Genomic DNA, 21,049 nt, shown 5'->3' on the forward strand with positions numbered 1-21,049 from the left:
TAACTAAATGCAGGGTTCTAAAGAAAGACCAGAAAATGGCAGACCAGAGAAAGTGTAAATAAGCTCTGGAGAATGGGCTTCATTTGTCTTGATGATGGTCCTTTAACTGAAGCAACATCCCTAGCCTTTTCCATCTAATCAATATTCCCATATAGTGTAGACATTTCATATCCACTGTCCCCTCCCAGAGAGGTCAACCTGCACATTACAGACGCCTTCTAAATTTTGCTGCTGTGTAGCTACTACTGAGGATAACTTGTGTTTGTCCATATTTCGGTCTCCCTAGAAATGAGAGTTCTTTGGGTGGGGCAGTCAAGAATGAGTTCCTGTTTATACTAGAGTCCTCAGAATCTTGCATGGTAACCGTGTTCTCAGTAAATAATTGGAGAATGCAAGGAATGCTAACGTGCGCTTGGAATGTACTTACATCCAAGGTAAATGTGTCTCTTCACATATGAAGATACCTTGTAAAGCCCAAGAAACTGTTATCATAATTTATCCCAGCTTCACCAAAATAAGGAAAGTGCTAATCTGCAGTTTCGCCATTTTCTTCTAAATTGTTGGCATCAACAAAACCATAGGAATTTTTCTACTGAGCATCACTGTGAACCTATTCCGTTAGGAAATAACAATACTTCCATACTTGTGTGTGTGTGTATGTGTGCTTTTGTGGTGTTCTTTTTCCAGAGCGATTGGAGCCAACCCTCTTTACTGTGATTGTAACATGCAGTGGTTATCCGACTGGGTGAAGTCGGAATATAAGGAACCTGGAATTGCTCGCTGTGCTGGTCCTGGAGAAATGGCAGATAAATTGTTACTCACAACTCCCTCCAAAAAATTTACATGTCAAGGTATGGCTTTTAAGGATTTGCAATTCTTTTGAAAAGCTCTCTGCATTAATTACCACAGAAATGGCAGTCTCTCCTGAGTAAACTTCAAAGGTCTAGTTGAAAAGAGTTTATGATCTCTGCCCATCTACTTGAACAAGGGAGGCCATTTCCTGTGACTCCTAATTAAAGCACAGTGCTCTTCAAATCCATCTTAGATCCACTGGAATGGATAGATGTTCTTGAAAATGCAGGTAGAAATGCACAAATTGAAAATGGCTTTCTTTGTTTCTAATCAATAAAATGTTTTGCTTTTGCTTTATCTGAATATGCCCCCGCTCCCCTGCTTTTAGCTTTGCCAGGGCCTTGTGGCTTTCTCATCCCAGGTAAGCAGATCCAAGCCAAGCCTCCCAGTGTTCCACCCAGGCCTCCCTACTCACCTCTGCCCCTGTGCTGAGATTCCTGTGTGAATACTCCCTCTTGCTTGCTTCTACTCCTCCCTCTTCCCTTCCTTGCCCCTTTGCTGATGCACTTGTGCAAATTCTAAATACTATCTTCTCTCATTTGGAGAATAGTAAATGTAAACATTCATAGTATAAAGGGAGAATCTAAGTGGAGAAATAAAAACATTAGTAAATATTTTTTGCAAAAAGAAATAAAACTAAGTATTGGTCACAGTATGTATACATAATCACTGTTAGAATTATTTCATACATCATTCTATTCACAGAAATCAAATATGTGGATTTAGTTGATAATTTTTGTCATTCTTCTTAACTTGTTAATACTTCTAAAAACCTACTCAGCATTACTAGAGAAGAAAAGAATATTGAAAGTTCTAGATGTAAAGTAAGAAAACATAAAGCCTTGATATTATGGAATACGGAGCAGTTTGTGGTGTGATTAATCCATCCTACATTTTCATTCGTTTCTAAAAAACTAAGCTTCTAAAACTTGTGTTTTTAAAAACTGCCTTACATACCCATAAAGAAAAACTTATTTAAGGGAACAACACAGTGTAACGGCTCACTACATGCACTGTGAACCCCAGTCTACCTGGTTAAATCCAGTACCTTAGGAAAACCTAATTTCATGACATAACGAAACTGTGTCTCTGTTTCCACATGTGTGAATAGACATGCTAGTACTAGCATGAACTAATTTTAAGATTAAACAAGTGGACAAGGCTGAAGAAGTAGCTTAGTTTGTCAAGTGTTTGCCTTGCAAGAATAAAGACTTGTTCACTCTCTAGAACACATGTGACAAAATAAAACAAGCAAACAAACAAAAAACCAAACAGACAGAGCAGTACTTGATTTAAATCCCTAGGATGGTTGAGATGGAGCTCTAATGTTCAGTAGTCATCTAGCCTAATATCTTGACTAATTTCAGGCTACTGAGATAAGAAAAGAGGGGAAGGACTGGAGAAATATCCCAGTCACTAAATTCTATAGCATCTCCTTGATAAATGATTGCTGTATAAACATAAGAACCAGTGTTTGGATTCATAGTATTTGAGTAAACGCACAGTCATACACACACAAAAGAAGGTGGACAGTGCTTGAGGAACAACAACTGCAGTTATATTCTGGCCTTTATCTACTTGCATACTCACACAACACGTTTCTACAGTTCTCAATTATATGCGCACACACACACACATTGTACAAAAATGAAATGATTGGGAATGTACAAATCACACTGCCTTAAACAGAGAAAACACCCAATATAGCTATGCAGTTAAGGGCATTGCTCTAACATTCCAAGACACCAACAACATACCATCAGACAACACCCCAAATTGGGGTAATATTGAAGAAGAATCTAGAGAGATGAGCTAATTTTATGAGAAATAAAAGCATGATTCCACTTAGTATGCTGCTTATTCTTTAATAGTAACAATAACAATGACTTTCCTCTGGATTGGGGTTATTTTTCTCTATCTGGAGTGCTTTATCTTCCCATGATTCCTATGTAACAACTGTGCACTTCCCACTTGACATACCAAAACTGTAGTTATAATAATTAATGTAGTTATAATGATTCCAAGTAAAGGGGCTACAATTTGAAGAATGAAAATCTGCCATCAGAACTCACTACTGCTTTACTTAGGAGTTTCAATAGAAAGGTTTTGTACATAAACCACTGATAGTAATAGGCATACAGCATTGCTGTACTGGTATACCAAGGAAATCAAAATTGAGAACTCTCTGCCAGTGATGATTTGTTTGGCTGAAGGGAATGCATTCTAATCTACTATTGGAACAATCCACTCAGGAAAATCTCATGAGTCCTGTCTTGTGAGCATTTGTGCTTTATGATCTTGAAAGCAGTAAAATGATGTGGCCTTAAATATTTTATAATTTTATATTTTCATATTTAAATTAACTCCCCCATTATTTATGGCAGTGTAAAATGTTTTTTCTTTATTCATGAGAGTCGGCTAAATACAACCTCTTTTTTTAAGACTTATCAATATGCAATCAAATTACAACAGGAAAACAAAATACTTTTTATTTAAAGACACAATTGCATTGTCAAATGTAGATGTAATTTTTCTACAAGTAAGTATCTGTGCTATTATTTTGTGTTAATGATTTTCATTAAAGTATGTATTCTTTATTTCTATTATGTTTCCTATATGGCAAATCACATTTTATGATATAAAAAAAATAAAGGAATTAGATGAAATAAAAGGTCACAACATATTTAGTTAGCAAGCGAGAACAAAGATGGTAATGATCATAAGCTGTCTTTGTAGCCGCATGTTTGCCCTCTTCTCATTAGCACTGGCATGATCAAGTAGTCTTCAATCATAAAAAGAGTTTTTGCCTTTTCTATTTCTAGTTTTTCACTGAGAAAGCCACTGTGGTTTATTGTCATTGTTGATTTCAAATACCCCTTAAAGCTCCTGGTTTAGTAAGATTTAACTATGCACTCAGCTAAATTATCCACTTCTTTCATTTAACAGACATTCATTAGCAGCTCAAATGAAAGAAACAGTGAGAATTCTACTGGAAATATAAGATATCTTTTTTTATCCATTTAACAAATATTGTTGGAGCTCCTACCAATTATAAAGCAATATTCCAACATGTTAAGAATCCAGTAAATGATAATTACACTCATATTTGCATGAGGCTTATGTTTTTACACGGTTAATTGTAAAATAATAGAAAATCTAAGTGACAGAAATATACATAAGATGGAAATATTTAAATATATCTAATTAGATCGAACAATTATGGATTTTAATGATAGCCAGAATTTTAATGACATCAGGAAGTTTATACATGTGGCCAGGGAACGTGAGAGTAGGGCATAGTGGAAAGGACAAGGACTGAGATAGATGTTTTTCACAGCTGGAAGTCCAAACCAGACAGGGGGACTACAAAACTTCATTGGGACTTAGTGGTACATATGTATAATCCCATTTACTCAGAATGCTGGGGCAAGGAGAGCTCAACCCTGCCTGAGCTATAGAGCACTTAGACAAATAGTGATTCCCTTCCACAAGAAAAAAAAAAACTGTAAAAACAGAACTGAGGATGGGTGTGTGGATTGCCTAGGATGCTTGAAGTCCTAGTTTCAATGCCCAGTAAACAGGAGTATGAGGAGCACGGGGAGAGAGAGGAAGAAGAGAAGGGAAAGGAAGCAGAAGGCAAAGTGGAAGAGGAGTAGGAGGAGGATCATCTTCATCACTTCTTTATTATTTTTGTAGAAAAGCTCAAACAACAAGTAATCCTAGGAACTTCTTAAATCCTAAAATATTAGCATTACACCATATTCTGCTTTACTGCATTTCTTCACCTAATTTTACATATAGGTAATCCTGTCCATTCTAGAATTGTAAGGGAATATACATATCTCTCTATAATGGCATTGAAATAGTAGTGGTTTCCTTAAAGAGATTCACATTTTCCTTTGGGAGAGAAATTTTGAACAGCTTGAGTTGAAGCCTCTGGCTTTGAGCCACAAAATTGTTACATAAAATTAGCCTTAGTTATGAACCAAGGTAAGGAAAGTTAAATAATTTAGCTTAAACTACAGGTGATGAAAAATTTACTGGTTAGACCAGCTTGGAAGCATTATTCAAACCCAGTCTAAACATTTTACATTTTCATATCTCATGCCACTAGCTTATAACTTTATCTTTGAAATAACTTTAGTTTGGAGGATTTTTTAAATATGTTCATCAGAAGAAGAAAATGTGGATATATAAATAGTTATCTGCAAAAGGCATCACTCATAAAAATAAGAGGGAGTTTATAAATTTTTGTTAATAGTCCATCCTTGAATATTTTGTAACCATATTCTCCATGATAACACTAATTACCCAGAACATTTACTGTTTATCCTAATCCATCCTGGCTCAGGAAGTTCTTTCCTGACCAAAGGCACATATATACAGCCAGAAAACAAATCCAGTGGGCTCAGAGGACTATTTAATCACCCATCATCAGTTGCCTTTTTCCTTTCTATGCTGGGCGTATGAAAAGAGCAATGACATCTGTCCTGTTGAATCCAGCAACATAATTTTAATTACCCTCATTAGCTCTTCTCGTCTACATTAGAGGTAGCCACTGTTTCTTCTTTTACATTTTCTTTGCGTCTTTCCGAATGTATTTTTCTGGTAATGGATTTTTTTCTCAGCTGTTCATGCAGTTCAATTCTTAGTCGTATTAAATGCTGAATACATTTGCATTGATGGCAGCAAATAACGGGCCATGAAGTTCCTCCTGGAATCCACGATCCTATTTCAATTTCTTTCATAAATCTTCTGACATAACAGCGTACACAAATTTAAAATGTGCATTTCATCACATGTACTATCATTGCCCTGATTTTTTCACACTAATTGGCACATGCAGATCTCTACTGCTGAACTGTAAGGTTTTGAGGAAACTCAGGCATTTCATTTGGATTTGATCCTCTGAAGCCTGGCATCTTACACAAAGTAGATGCCCATTAATATTTGCTGAATGCTAAATCTGCCTTTGATAATATTGCTTAAGAAATTCTGTAATAGCAAGTATAACATGCAGCCGTACTTTTAAACAAGGTCTCCTTTCAGTCCAATTGCCTGGTATCAAAAGTCCCCTATGTGGAGTTTTCTTTCATGTCCTTTGGACAGGAGTTTGTTATTGGACTAGTGTTTCCAAAGGTTCAGAGAATAAAGGCAGGTTCTTGGATTATAGTTAGAATTTTTTTGTCTGGAGCTTTTGGTAATAAATCAAAGTGAGATAGAATTCTCAGCAGTGGCTACACTAGGGTAAGGTGCATAGCTCACGGTGGGAGTCTTGTAAGCAGGTCTACCCTCAGACTTCAGTGGATTGAAATTCAGCAGTCTCTCTATTAAAGCAGGTTACGGAGACAGAGTGCTAACAAAACTGTCTTCTCATTTTCACTGTGAAATATTAAGTAAGCTAAACACACTCATATAGCCAATACTGCAGTGGTTTCTTAAGCTAAGCTTGATCTAAATCAAACAGGTTAGCATACACTCACCTCCTTCATTTCACTGACACTTTCAAATAGCCGTCTCCGTAAGGGGAGATGACTTTCTTGGTGGTGCACATCTGGCTACTTTGTTGGCAGGAAATATCCCTTGGAAACAATTAGCTTCAAATTAAGGGAGAGAGAGAGAGAGAGAGAGAGAGAGAGAGAGAGAGAGAGAGCTCACAGCTTCTTGCCATTGCTGTATTATTTCTATTATTCATGGTTCACAACAGATTCACAAATCAAACTTGTGTTTCTACAACATGAAGTCATTAGCTGACTATTATTAGACCATTAGAGGGCATCAGGAGAAGACACGGAGAGAATATGCTGCACAGAAAATGAATTGCAGATTGGAGTCAAGTAAAAGACCGATGATATGACTTAAAATACTGAAATATAAGTAGGAAAATGCTGCGCTTCTTCTCCTTCTTGAGGAGCAGAAGGAGGGAGAACATGAACAAGGAAGTCAGGACCACGAGGGGTGCACCCACCCACTGAGACAGTGGGGCCAATCTATTGGGTGCTCACCAAGGCCAGCTGGACTGTGACTGAAAAAGCATGGGATAAAACCGGACTCTCTGAACATGGCGGACAATGAGAGCTGATGAGAGGCCAAGGACAATGGCACCGGGTTTTGATCCTACTTCATGTTCTGGCTTTGTGGGAGCCTAGACAGTTTGGATGTTCACCTTCCTAGACCTGGATGGAGGGGGGAGGACCTTGGACTTTCCACAGGGCAGGGAACCCTGACTGCTTTGGGGACTGGAGAGGGAGGAGAAGAGGAGTGGGGGGAGGGGGAGAGGTGCAGGAGGAAGGGGAGGGAAATGGGAGGCAGGGAGGAAGCGGAAAATTAAAAAAAAAAAAAAAGTAGGAAAATGAACAGAATCCATCAAGGTGCCAAGGAAATGATTCTAAAGGATTGGAATATAGAGAGAAGCAAAGTTGGTGCAATCAGGGAGATGTAAGAAGGACTATGAAAGCTGTCAGTGAAGAAAAGCATGCCAAGGAACCAAACAATGCCTAGCAATAAAAGATGTTCCAAAGGATGCAACAGTGGTACCTATATTCTGGAGATTACCAATAGCTACCTTACTGAATTTAAGGCCACTCAAAATGGGAAAGTTCTTGCCTTGCACTGTAAATTCAGCTGTCTCGGTTTTGGTGATGTCATGAGATCTAGAGGAGAACTTACTATTGCCACTTACCTAAACAAGTATAATTTCTAATTGCATTCTAAGTACTTATTCTCATATCCATATATGAGGGTAGCTCTCACCACTCATCACAGAAGCTTCCCTCTACAGGAGATTGGAGAGCATGACCGGAAGTCACAACTAGTCAAAATAAGCACACTGCACACATTTAAGTCTCATGAGAGCTGGAGGACCAGAACATTTGCTGTGAGACACTTCTATGGAGGAGGGGAGACATGAAAAAGGAAAAGATGGGAGATATGTTGAATGAAGTTAACCTAAGGAGTTACCAAACTGATAGGTTAATAATGATTTGGGGGTGCTATACAAGTGTCCCCAAAGCAAATATCCTTGCTATTGTGCTAGGAATTGTGTGCAATGAAATGTGGGATCGAATTGACTACTACTTGTTTCAGTGACATATGGACCCCTGTAGAGATTGCTACTGGCAAAATATGATGGACATTCATTTTTCAAAGTATTTTTACCTTCTATGTAAAGATGTGCATTTGCCGTTCTGCCAGTCTAGTGAAGTTGCAAAAAGGGAAACTAAGGGTCTTTCACAAACCATATAGATATTAGCATTAAAGGAACATGACTTTACAGAGAACAGTTCAATTTTCACATTTTGGGTCACAGATCATATAGTGCGAAGAGCAGAAACTTTCTGGGGCTGATCTGTGTTAATCAGACTTTTCACAGATTACCAGGTTTCTATAAAGTGTGTTACAAAATGTGAGACTGATAGGTTCATTTCAGCGGAATCTTGTTGCTAGAGAAGATAAACTGGAAATATCACCTGCCACATCGTGTACTAATGAACAAAATGACTCAAAAGAATACAAAGGAGTACATAAAAGACACGACATTTCCTAGATACTGTCATATACATAAAATAGCACTGGAACTTTTATTAAGCCGACTGAGGTTGAGATATAGGTCACGGCCATGTATAGTTTTCAGAAACTTAAAAGGAATTCATATCATGACAGTGGTGTCATTAATTTCAGCTTCTAATGATCTAAGCTGGGAAGCCAGAGTCCCGTTGTTACTCAGAAGTCTCATATTGCCCACAGTTCGAAGGCCTCCTTCGGCATTCCTGGACATGATGCAATGATACTGATTTCTGGTACCATCCTAGAAGAGAATCGTGTAAAACTGAGTGACAAATAACTTTACCCAAATCTCACCGTTCTACTAAGGCATATAAATGAACTTAGGTGATGACAAAAGAGAACGCATCCCTTTCTCACGTTTGTATATTCATTTGTAGGTCCCGTGGATGTTACTATTCAAGCCAAATGTAACCCCTGTTTATCCAATCCATGTAAAAACGATGGCACCTGTAACAATGACCCAGTCGATTTTTATCGATGCACCTGCCCATACGGTTTCAAGGTAAGTCCAAACCCCAACTGGGAGATAACACTTCTATTGTATGTTTTCTTTCTAATGTTTTTTTTTTCTTGTGTTCTAAGAGCTGGCTTGTTTTATTTGTACTTAACACATGCATTTCTTCTCCAGGGGCAGGACTGTGATATTCCAATCCACGCCTGTATCAGTAACCCATGTAAACATGGAGGAACTTGCCATTTAAAAGAAGGAGAGAATGATGGATTCTGGTAAGTAGCCTGGCTGTTACCTTCTTTGTCTGACATACAGTAACTAACTAAACAAATGTGCACGATTCTTCTCAAATAAGAAGCCATTGTTTCAAAAAGAATGTTTGTGTACAGATCACATATATTAATTTGGTAAATTTTCATACTTTATAGTTACAAAAAGGAAATGTAACATTTATTTATTGTTGGAAACCATCAAGGACATTACACAAAGAATTGCAGATAATGCTATTTTAAAAATCAGATTCACACTTAATTTTAATCAGGTGAATATGTATATCTGTGTGTGTGTGTTTGTGTGTGTGTGTGTGTGTGCGCCAGCGTGCGCATCTAAGTGCAGTTGCCTCAAAGAGGCAGAAGTGTCTGTTTTCTCACAGTCGGAGTTATAGGTGATTACCTATAACTACCCGATGAAGGTGAGCAATATGTGCTCTGAGCCACTGAACACAACATCTGTGAGAACAAACAAAATCCCAGAACAAACGGGAAGTAGCTCATAAAGTCCCGCGGCCCATCACGCCTGTCTGTGTTCTATGTGCTGCCATACAATTCTTGAACCGGGCAAGGGGCTGGAGATTGAAATACACAAAGACACACAGACAGAGACACGGGTCATCCTTGATGCCAGAATGCTCCAAGAATGCCCTCTTTATTGTGTCCAGGGGCAGCTTATATAGGGATAGCCACGCGCCAGCCAAACCCACCAGAAACCACTCCCCTGCCATCAGGAACTCCTGAGGGTCTCATGCTCAGAGCAGCTGCAAGCATTACAAGTTGTTTACCAGAAATTCGGGATCTGGGGGTTCACAGTTCCCAACAAAGTCCACCCATAGCTGAGGCACAATTGGCGACTGAGCGCTGCTGGTCGAATGAGAGTCAGTTTCCTTCAAGGGTGTAGCCCTTGAAAGGCTACCCATGTTTCAGTAGAAGTGTCTGCACCAATGCACATATAGCTGGCACCAAGTGAATTCAATGGGTTACAATGTAAGAGAAAACACATGACATTGGGCAGGAAATGTGATGAGGTGCTAAGGGATTAACTAAGTGAGGGACAAAAATGGGCGAACACAATCAAAGAATGTTATATTCATGTATAAAATTCACAAATAATAAAAAGTAGTTAAAATATCAGAACCAGTACTTCTTTATTTATAAGCAAAGACCGTGAGTTGTTCCCAGCTTGAGAATAAGCAGGATCTAGGACTGTGTAGGAAATGGCGTTTGTCCTTTGTACTTGAAACTGTATTGTGATTTATTGACTTTGAAGATGACGGATCCATTTGCCATCATTAAGCTCCATAAATTTTCCTTTTTAAATCATTTCTGGGTTGTTAGCTAGTCCCTTATAATTTCAAAGCATTTGAAAAATCAATTTTGTGTAGTTAAAAGCTTTGTAACTGGCATGTATATTTATGCTTTTAAAAAATATTTTGACCACATAGTTTTAAAATGCACCCAAAAAATGTCTTGGCTTTACCCCCTGATGTCTAGGTGTGCTTGTGCTGATGGCTTTGAAGGAGAAAACTGTGAAGTCAATATTGATGATTGTGAAGATAATGACTGTGAAAATAATTCTACATGTGTTGATGGAGTTAACAACTACACATGCCTTTGCCCGCCAGAGTACACAGGTATGAAGAATAGAAAATGTCATGTCATCAATCAGTGAAACAATTTAAAAGCATCATCACACTGTTATATTTATTTACAAAGCCATTTTATTAAATAACTGGGAAATTTAATTGTAATAACAGAAATACATAAGGAGCGTTTCACCCTACCAATTTAAAGATGCAGCAAGCTCAGTTCAACCCATGCACACTTTCTTTAAGGTCATGATCTCTAGAAGAACAAAAAAGGATGCTGTCATGCTGAAACTTTTGGTCCCCATAATTCAATGACATTTTCTTTCAAACTATTTTCATTGTACTATTTTGTTCATATATATGTTTGTGCATTTCTTTACGTAGCTAAAACATGATGCAGCATTTGACATTAATAATGTCCATACTACATCTTCAGTAGAGAAGGCTTACCTCCAGTAAGCTCTGCCCTTCAATTTGTGCTCCTTCAGGAAAATGAGCTTTTTGAATGTCTTAGAAAACTATTACTTTTTTTTTTACCAACACTTTGTTTCTGGTTGATAAACCTGATCAGACTATTCAAATTGCTACACTTTCTTTTCAATTTAGAACAGATTTCTATAAAGTCAGCACCAAATTTCTGCCTTGTTTATTTTGAAAGAATAGCTTTTCTTTGTTTGTGAGACTGTGTATAAGAAATGCCATAGTCAGTATTTCCTTTAACAAAGCATCCAGAGGTGATGGAGAAGGATGACGGTACCAGTGTTATTTCTAAAGATAAACACAGAAGTAGATTCTATCACTGTTTCAGGAGCTGCTATTTTCATTTTACTCAGTGTTTTCATTGGTCGTATTTATTTTCATATAATGGTCATAGTTAATTTCAAATAGTAAAATAATTATCTAGGTAGCTAAGATTAATAATTCTAAGCATCAAATACCACCATAGCTATGCAATTAACTTTTCCAAAGTTCAGAAGGAATAATCTTTGAAATTTCTTGTTATGGAAAATACAAAAATTTGTGTTGTTCTAAATGTCTTTCTTGACAGGAAAGTAATTTTCATAATAGGAAATTGGAAAATATAATAATGAGGCTCATTTTTAACAAACTAGATGTTCTTAGATCTAATATTGCCCTTTCCATGTTGTCACACCAGTAAAACACTGGATGTAGGCAGACGGATAGATAGATGATAGATAGATAGATGATAGATAGATAGATAGATAGATAGATAGATAGATAGATAGATAGAAAGATAGAAGATAGATAGATAGATAGATAGATAGATAATAGATAGATGGTAGATAGATAGATAGATAGATAGATAGATAGATAGATAGATAGATAGATAGACAGATGATAGAGATTAAAATTAGATAATTATATAGATACACACATATATAGCTATCATGCTAGAAGTCTGAATTTGATCATTCTTTACTGTTTTGCATTAACAAAGTATAGCAAGTGTATGGCAGACAGATTTTTGGTATTATACAGTCTTTCTCACCCTTCTCTACCACTATATCACTTGTCAGATATCTTCCTTTAGCTTGTGACCATAGATTTAACTCCCTTGTACATAGGCTGAGCTTATGAGATCTATTGGATTAGCTATTTATATGTGTTTAGGAAGTTCATTGTTAAACAAGAATCTGTTTATTAGTCATACCATGGATAAAACTGCTTTCTTTCTCCATCACTGTTGAGCTCATAGAAAAGGCTTATAAACCCACATATTTTTGACTTCTATGAACCCATTATATTTGATTCCACCAGAAAATCAAACTTTATAAAATGATTAAAGCTCTGTATGCTGTTCTAAACACAGAAACCAGGAATTTATATCTTGAGATAACATGTGTGCAAAGGTCCTTGTATACCTTTCTATGATGATTTGCATAAGGTATGAATACATCCAAGTTAGTTTGGAGTAGGCCCCGCTGCACTGCTGTGCCGTTTCCTAATTCTAACTCTGATGAGTCACAGCAATTCTTCAGTGTTTCTCTTACCTGCTCTGGTCCAGTTCCCAAACACTGCTGTGCCTTCCTAACAATTCATTTCTGTGTGCCCTCCTCTGAGACAAAGATGCTGTCTTCCTTCTCCAACCATGTCAGATTTCATCTTTGCACTATATAACAATAATTCAAAGCTTAGCCCAACCAATTGTTTGCCAAAATGTGACATTCATAAAAGAAGCCAGGAATGACCCCCACTGTGTCGATCTTTCAAAAGCGTTTGACTCTGAAAAGGAACCTAGACAGCCTTACTCGTTTCACTTGCAGTTATTACAAATAATGTTTTGCCTTCATTTGGGCAAAAGATCAAGACAAATATTGAACTAGAGACTGTGCAGGACATAGAGCAGAGATCCTACCTTTATTATGTTGGCCTGAGTCCCTGGGTCATGAAGGGTTTGACAGCTTGGCAATTGAGAAGATATCTAAATGAGATGAACATATAATTCATCTCATAACGGTAGAGTTTTGTGCACATCTGAAATGAGAGCATTTATAAAATGTCAAACACCCATCTTCAGATTTTGAGATTGGTGGCATACAGGTGACCTTCAATGATAGTGACGCTTATGTCCGAATCTAGAATTTTGTATCCTGTCTAATCCACTGCATTACAGAGGGATTTCCTCATAATATGTTTTTATTGTTTTACATTTAGGATGGAATTTGGTTAATGAATATGAGTTCTGAGAACAAAAACTCTTCTTTACTCACAGAATATAATAATACTGCCATTGTTTTCAAAAATCATCTAAGCTGAAAGTTTCTTTTGCCTTTTGATTTTTTTTTACCCTGTATCTCAAAGGCATACAATGAAAACATGAATTCCATGTAATAGCAGCAAATAAAGCTTCACCATGAAAGCTTGTAAATCATCATGGTGACAATGTTTGCATTTAACATCTATGTCAAAATGAACCACTTGTCCATGGAGAAAAGGCAGAGACCTGAAAAGAATCTGACAATCAAATGAGGAAACGACAAGTAGCCTATAAATCTGAGCTTCAATTAGTTGAATAAGATCTCCCAACATTCATCCGTGTATAAAGGCACAGATAAACCCAGAGTAAGCAAACATCACAGCATGTAGTTTATGAATTATTCCCTCCCGCCTCTGCTGAAAAGATTGAGAACATAAAATGTCTGGGTCAATGGTGTTTTTCTGTTATCTACATTTTACTGGATTCTCCCCACATTACTGATCATGCATCATTCTCTACACACTAGGGCCCCCTCTACTCTCCTAGCTGGAAGAAACCTCATTGCTAGTGTTATTCAGGAAAGTTTAATTTTTAAAAGTTTAGTCCCTGTGATTTATATTAAAATCGGTATGGGGAAAAATTTGAAGATATTAAATTGCTTAAAAATAATTCTGTATTTTTTCATTTAGCTTTGGAGATTTGGGGACTTAATTTGTTTAGTTTTTTCCTTAATTATTATTGTATACTTTCAGTAAACAACACATTTCTTATGGGAAAGTTTTCAAGGAATTCCCGAAGTTAAATTAACTCATAATATGTAAACTGAAGATTAGGAATGTGGTATGACTACAGTATTGAAACGCTGGAAAAGGTTTCTTAGATGGAATTAGATCTGGAGATGATATGGGACCAAAAAATAAGTTTTCAATAGTAAATATTGGACTGACGGTGTTTTCCAGCTGTCTTAATTCGGGATCTGTTTTGTCAGGAATATGTGTCTACTCTCACAGGGCCATATGTACTACTAGATAATATTTCAAGATTTTCTATTAAATAGAATTCCTAAGCACAATGTCTGTGTCCATATTAACTGGACGTGTTTATTCTCAGAGTCTGTCTTATGGAAAATATAACTCTTTAACTTTCCCATTTTGTCTCTGGGTCCCTACAAATGTTTACTTTCCATCTATTCCAATAAAGCTGCAGGTGTCAATCACACAATTTAGATGCCAATCTCTAGCTCGTTATAGTGGCTTTTACTTTGGTCCTATTCTTCTCCATGTTTGTGTGTTCGGCCAGGTGTAGGTAAGACGTCTAAGCCTGGCTGCAGTTTGCTCTCCCACCCTCGCTTCTCTGTTGTTAATGCTGCGCGTGGCTTTGTGTGTGCTACTGTTGCATTGCAATGTAAAATGTCTTTTGTCTCTTCTGTCTTTGTCGCTGCCAGCTGCTAATCTGAATGAGGTGGAAAAAGGTTAGTTGCTCTTTTTAAGTCTATTATGGTTTTCACTTTAGTTCTCCTCTGTGTTTTAAAGCTACTAGATTTTACTGGATGTTCTGGGTAAAGATTTTGACAAGAGATCAAGTCAGAAAGTGTTATGTCCAATCATTCCTATAGATCCTTGGTATATGTATAGCTGCATGAAACACTATAAAATGCTTCATTGAAATGCACGTGATTTCTAGTTTTCTCACCCTGAGTGGGAAAAATTATCTAAAAGTTAAGTCTTATTTTTTATTTCCTAACTTTTAAAGATAATCATAAGAATATGTTATTTATATAATGAGAAAATAGATCCTTTAGTGCAGTGTATTTACTATACTTAGTAAAACATTTAAGGTAGTGAAGATTTATAAGTTTAATTTCATAGCTTTACTATTATGTACTGTGAAAAATATCTGAAAATGTGGATTGAAACATTTTCTATAATATGAATGGGATTGTGTCTCAATGATAAGGGGTTTGCCTAGCATGTTGAGGACCCTGGTTCCAACCCCAGAACTACAAAAAAAGTAAATGTAAAAATAAAATATGTATATATATTATATATATATAAGTTAATATACATGTGAGTAATGTAGTGATAATATGTGCTTCCTATACATGTGAATACATAAAAAATGTATTATATATGAAGCGTCCTACAAAATAAATATGACAAAGCCCAAGTGATTGATTTATATGATGAAACTGTCAGGTTGATATTGCTGAATTCAGTGAGTTCTAAGCAGTTTTCTTAAGGCATTAGAAGAGTTGGTGCATAGTCACTAACCTCAGTGTAGTTACTGGGCTCCCAAACATACCCAGAACAAAGAAGGGGACATACAGTTGGTAGATCACTAGCCACGCTGAAAGCAGAATCTTCATGGACATATGAAGATTTTAGACTAAGCGTTCTTACTAATGGCACTGTTTCTTAGTTGTTCATGTTTCTAAATGACTCCAGGTCTCAAGTGCAGGAAACAACAGTGTATGCTAGAATTAATGGGTCCTGATATAAAGGAAGCACTTGCAGGATTATAGAACGATGAAGAAATACAGATTATCTCTTCATTTGTTGTTGAGGACTTCCTTTTCTGTTACTGTGTTCAGGTGATTACTGTGTTTGCTCACTTAGTCATATTGTGTGCACAGTGAAGTTGGAAAACATAAAAACCGATTTCATCTGTTAGACTAAATATAGGACTGCTATACATCTGCTAATGTATCCAGTACTTCCTTGGTTTAATATCATCTTTCCATTTTATAAGTACAAAAACTATTGATGATCTATCTGCCCGAGGCCAACTCTATCTCCAAATCACACCATAAACCATTCGGTCCCAGGAATATATATACTCGATTAGTAATGTGATCACATTCTCAAAAACAAGTTTGTCAGTGCACGATTGCTTTAAATCACTATGTGGTTTCATGTATTGACTGTATTTTCCACTTATATTCGTAAAAATCTGTTTTTGCAAAGATTTTGTAGTTGATTTAATTCTCTTTTAAAGGAAAACCTTTATGGTTGCTTCTAATGGCAGTAATTTTTATGTCTATAAAGAAAAACAATAAAATGATGAAGAACAGCATTATAAATAAATGACACTTTACGATACAGTGTGTACTTACTTGAGAATAGACACCATGTAAGTATAGTGTCTACCTGAACCTACAGCATCCACTGTAACTGAGACATCTTTTGCTAGAACCTATCCCACTTGAAGCTACTTTTCACATCATACAACATTGCTAATTATTTATGCAAAATGAGTTTTTCTTGCTGTTTCCTCTGATTGCTAGACACAGTCATCCTTGTGGACCTTTGAAACAATTAATTATGTTCCCAAAACTCAAATGCATGAAGGCAATTTATTTTATTAGATGCCATTTAGAGAAAGGACTTAATCAGTGTCTTAACAATAATTCTGAGAATGAAATTACACTTTGACCCCAAGATAATTGATAGTTGGTATAGGGGACTGGAAAGATTTAGTCTTTAGACTTCTATCATGGAACCAATATCTATAAAATCTAGGGCCTCTCTTGTTTAGTTATTTTCTTCTGTCACACAGGAATGATAGCTTCTGTCCTCCTCCATGTAGATGTTTGAGAATGAAAACCAAGTAAACCATCTACAGGAAAGCATAGAGATGGGAAATTTTTCTACTTCTGGAATGTTGGGGATCCACCTGCTTTGACAGGTTTTGCATTATTTAGACTGTCTGGTATTGTTCTTTCACGTGGAAGAATGGGAATTTGATAGATAGCTCTACCTGAGAGATGTGCACATAAAATAGATCTTTCCCTATTTTTTCATTACATTTACTTTGTTTTTAAGTTTTTACTTTTCTGTTCATTGTAAATACAAACACTGTATTTAGGGCTAGGTAGTCATTTATCTTAGCCCTTGGCATACTGGCACTTATACAAGAACATATCTACGAAATGTGTTGGACAAGGACATTTTGAAAGCTGAAGAGCTCTTGACAGTGTTTTTAGGCTTTATGAATCATTTCAGTATTTGTAATCTCTTCATAAGAGGGAACTACCTTTGTTTCTTCTGCATCAAAACATGCAGTCTGCATTTCAAGGTCACTATTTCTATGGACATAGCTGAGGTCTTCCAGTTAAGAAAGTTAGTGATGTAGTCTCCTTTATCCACTTTAACTGAGAAAGTACTTTGGCAGTCTTGCAAGGTCATGTGGTTTTTATTCATCTTCCAACCTTTCAGAGCTCTTAAATGCATTTGAATCGCAGAAAACATTTTTAGGAGAAATGTTTGCTCTCATTAGTTCACGGGCAGTGCCCAGTAAATCTGGAGCAACAGTTTAACTTAACCCGTCTTAGTCCTTCTAATTTGGATTTATTTACTTTGAAAAGAGAGTCTAATATTTTTTGGACTGCTAGTAGTTGTTGAAATTGGCTCAGTTCTTCAGTCCTAGAGCTCTATGGGGAGAAGTATTAAAAAACACACCCTTTTCATATTTGTTTATTTGGAGAAGTAAGGCTTTCCATTTAAAAGTGCATAAAATGTTTGCTGAGAAAATATCTAAAGTAGGACACTGTGCTAAATATCGAAAGTGATACAAAACCCACCAAGCACTTCGATGGTCACCAGCCAATCCTAGCTGTGGTTCTCTGCTACAGGTTCAAATTAGGTCATGGGCATTGCTGCTGCAAAGCCATCGCTTCTCATATCTCAGGTACATTCACAACTAAATGTAGGGATGTTGCTAGAGACAGACTTTGCCACTGTCGACACTGATTACACTCTGTGGGAATCAAGCATGATTGAACAACTATTGATACTTTCATTTGGAAAACATAAATTCACCCACACGATAAAAATGTGTCTCGCATCCTATGAAGCATCGAGGAGCCTGCCTGTGTAGCACATTCTCTTGAGCTATTTTATGCTGAATTGTGATTCACTTTAACTTCTGCAGGTTACCTGTAACACAACCCCCATCATGAGCAAACCACATTTTGGTGTGCATTTAAGACAGAGAACAGCTGCCATTAGCTCATGCATCTTCAAGATGTCACAGCCCTCTATACTACTCCCCCTAATATACTAATGATTGAACTTCCTTGTTCTTAGAAAATGAGGACCGTCTTGATAGTTCATAGTCATATGTTGAAGGTCAACTATTTATTTCTAATTGAGAAAACAAGTTTCAGAATGACACGCTACAAAAAGCAGTAGACTGTTGAAGAGAATACTCAGGAATCTACCCTCACTTACTGACACAAGTTAGGGCCGTCATTGTTGTCATCACTAATAAGCATGCTAAATATTTACACAGGACATTTGACATTGATTTGACTTTGCTAAAATGCTCTGGTGCCTAAACCTGAAATTTTCAATACAGTATGTAACATAGAGCTGACTTAGATCAATGAGTAAGACTAAAATATAAATGTAGTCCCTCCTTCATGTCTACAGATTGCTCATCTGTACATTCAACACACCACCAATCAGGAATTTATCAGGGAAATGATCTCTGAACTAAATACGGATATACTCTGTTCTTGTTCATATCCCCTATAGCATAACAACCATTTGCTTTTATATTGTGTTAGGCATATTGCATAATCCAGAGCTGGTTTAAAAGTGTATGAGACAAGGAGCTAGAGATATGACCCAGTGATTAAAAGCATTGGCTGCACTTCCAGAGACCTGGGTTTAGTTTCCATCTCTCACATCATATGGCTATCAACCAGCTGAATTCCAGCTGGAGCTCCAAGAAATAAAGTATCCAGTGCCCTCCCTCCTATTTCTTTTTTTTTTCTTTTTTGGATTAAGACCAAACCAAGAGGGCCTTATGCTTAGTAGGCAACTGCTCTAAGACTGATCTACATCCCACTCTCCAGTGCCCTCTTCTGAACTACTGGGCACATCCACAAACCATACAGATGAGCTGAAGTACATGCACACGCACACACACACACACACAATTTAAAAATAATAAAATAAACCTATATAGATTATGCCTAAGTTTAATCAAATCCTAGTCCATTATGCATAAGGGGTTGAGTATAAGCAATGACTGTTCAAACAATTCCCCAGAGATCTCAAGGCTGACTGTACTTTCCCCAAGCAAGAACAATTTGGACACCTACAGCTTCTATGAGATTGTGTTTTTAGTTTTATTATTCAGCAAAGAGAAACACTGAGATCTGCTCATCTTTACCATTCTCAGAAACACCATTTGTGGGGTAATAAGCACAGTCTCTCTGTTCCTGGATTCATCTCCGTGATTTTCTACAGTCATAATCACTGTTCTGCAAAGGAAATTGTAAAATTCTTTAAGAGGCAGCAGATGGCGGACCTAGGATAATGGTCAAGGCATGTGTGCCTCAGAACAGTCTCCAGCTGTTTTACACTGTTGTTCTTTAGGTCACCTGTGCCTTCTATGCCTTTTGTAACATTTAAAAAATGTTTTCCCATACGAAGCATGTAAGCCAGTCCTAACCTTTCACATTGTGTTTTTTTCTGCTGAGTACATGATTGATGGGACTGGATATTTCCAAAACTGTACATAAAGGAGTCCCTTGCCCACACATAGCTTATTTTAAAGAATAAAATTCCTTGTGCTGTATCTGGTGGGCTGCTTATTTCAACACCTTCACTTGCAGATCAAATGCAGATATGATAAAAATTAGTACCATCTCTCCAGGCTTTTCTTACCCCAAACTGAAAGCATAAACTTTTGAAGAGTGATGTGTTTTACTTTGTAGAAGTATGTGTCCTGGGAATTCTGTCAGGAATTCAACCAGACTTCCTCTCTTGTTACAATTGTATTTAAAAATGTCATAACCGATTAAGTTCAACACTAGAATTCTGATTCAGTTATTCATATCGCTGCCCTGGGTCCCCTCTCCCTCAATCAATATTAATGATACTCCCTCATACAGTCAAAAAAAAATCTACTTTGATCGGATTTCAGAATAGCCTGCATTGTCATCCTCTCATCTGCTCCCAAGCATTCATGCATCCACAGCCCTCAGAATGGATTCTCAGACTGTATGTCTTTAAGCAGAGGGAGAATTGGATCTAGTTTTATTTGCAGAAGTTAACAACAGTAGAAACTTTCAGTTTAGTATCCATCAACATGGTGTAATAGTCTCTTCATTCCCTTTTGTTGTAGACATTTCTAGCTGGAATTCAAAGTTTGGAGTACTGGAAAAATTGGATAGGGTCTCACTCATTTACTAATCAAGTACCCTTCCTATTGCTCCATTTTGTGAAAAATTACATCAATGGTTTAAACAGTGAATTGGAGTTAGAAAATTCCAGAAATACTGATCCTGGTACAAAAATGACCACATTATTTTCTGGATAGAAAGCAGTCCATTGTCTTCCCCATACCTTTGTTAATGTTTCTTCTGTTTGTTTTACTTCTGTAAGGTAACTAAATTAGAAAAGACTGTGGTCACTGCTGACTCTATGGCCTCCACTGGAACCATTGCTGTTCCTAGCTCATTCCTGGCCTCTCATAGCTTTACTCTCTACCTTTCTTCAAGTAGGCTCCTATATCCTCTCTATCACATCTCTAAGTCTCTCTCATCCAGAAAACCCAATCTGTTCTTCCCCACAGCATCCTAATTTGAGAG

General features: G+C 37.0%; 1 protein-coding gene across 5 annotated transcripts in view; it reads left to right on the forward strand.

The window, feature by feature from the left end:
* Slit2 (slit guidance ligand 2) overlaps positions 1-21,049 on the forward strand; it is a 344,943-nt gene that overhangs the window by 288,347 nt on the left and 35,547 nt on the right. For 3 of the 5 annotated variants that reach the window (XM_057771564.1, XM_057771568.1, XM_057771565.1), the window contains 5 exons: positions 688-851; positions 8,796-8,920; positions 9,047-9,144; positions 10,636-10,775; positions 14,894-14,920. In XM_057771564.1, the coding sequence (XP_057627547.1) occupies positions 688-851; positions 8,796-8,920; positions 9,047-9,144; positions 10,636-10,775; positions 14,894-14,920 (554 nt within the window). The remainder of the gene's footprint in view (positions 1-687; positions 852-8,795; positions 8,921-9,046; positions 9,145-10,635; positions 10,776-14,893; positions 14,921-21,049) is intronic. The other 2 variants (XM_057771566.1, XM_057771567.1) reach the window with 1 other exon arrangement.

Source organism: Chionomys nivalis, chromosome 6 (assembly GCF_950005125.1).
Source record: "Chionomys nivalis chromosome 6, mChiNiv1.1, whole genome shotgun sequence".
In the NCBI taxonomy this organism is placed as follows: Eukaryota; Metazoa; Chordata; class Mammalia; order Rodentia; family Cricetidae; genus Chionomys; species Chionomys nivalis.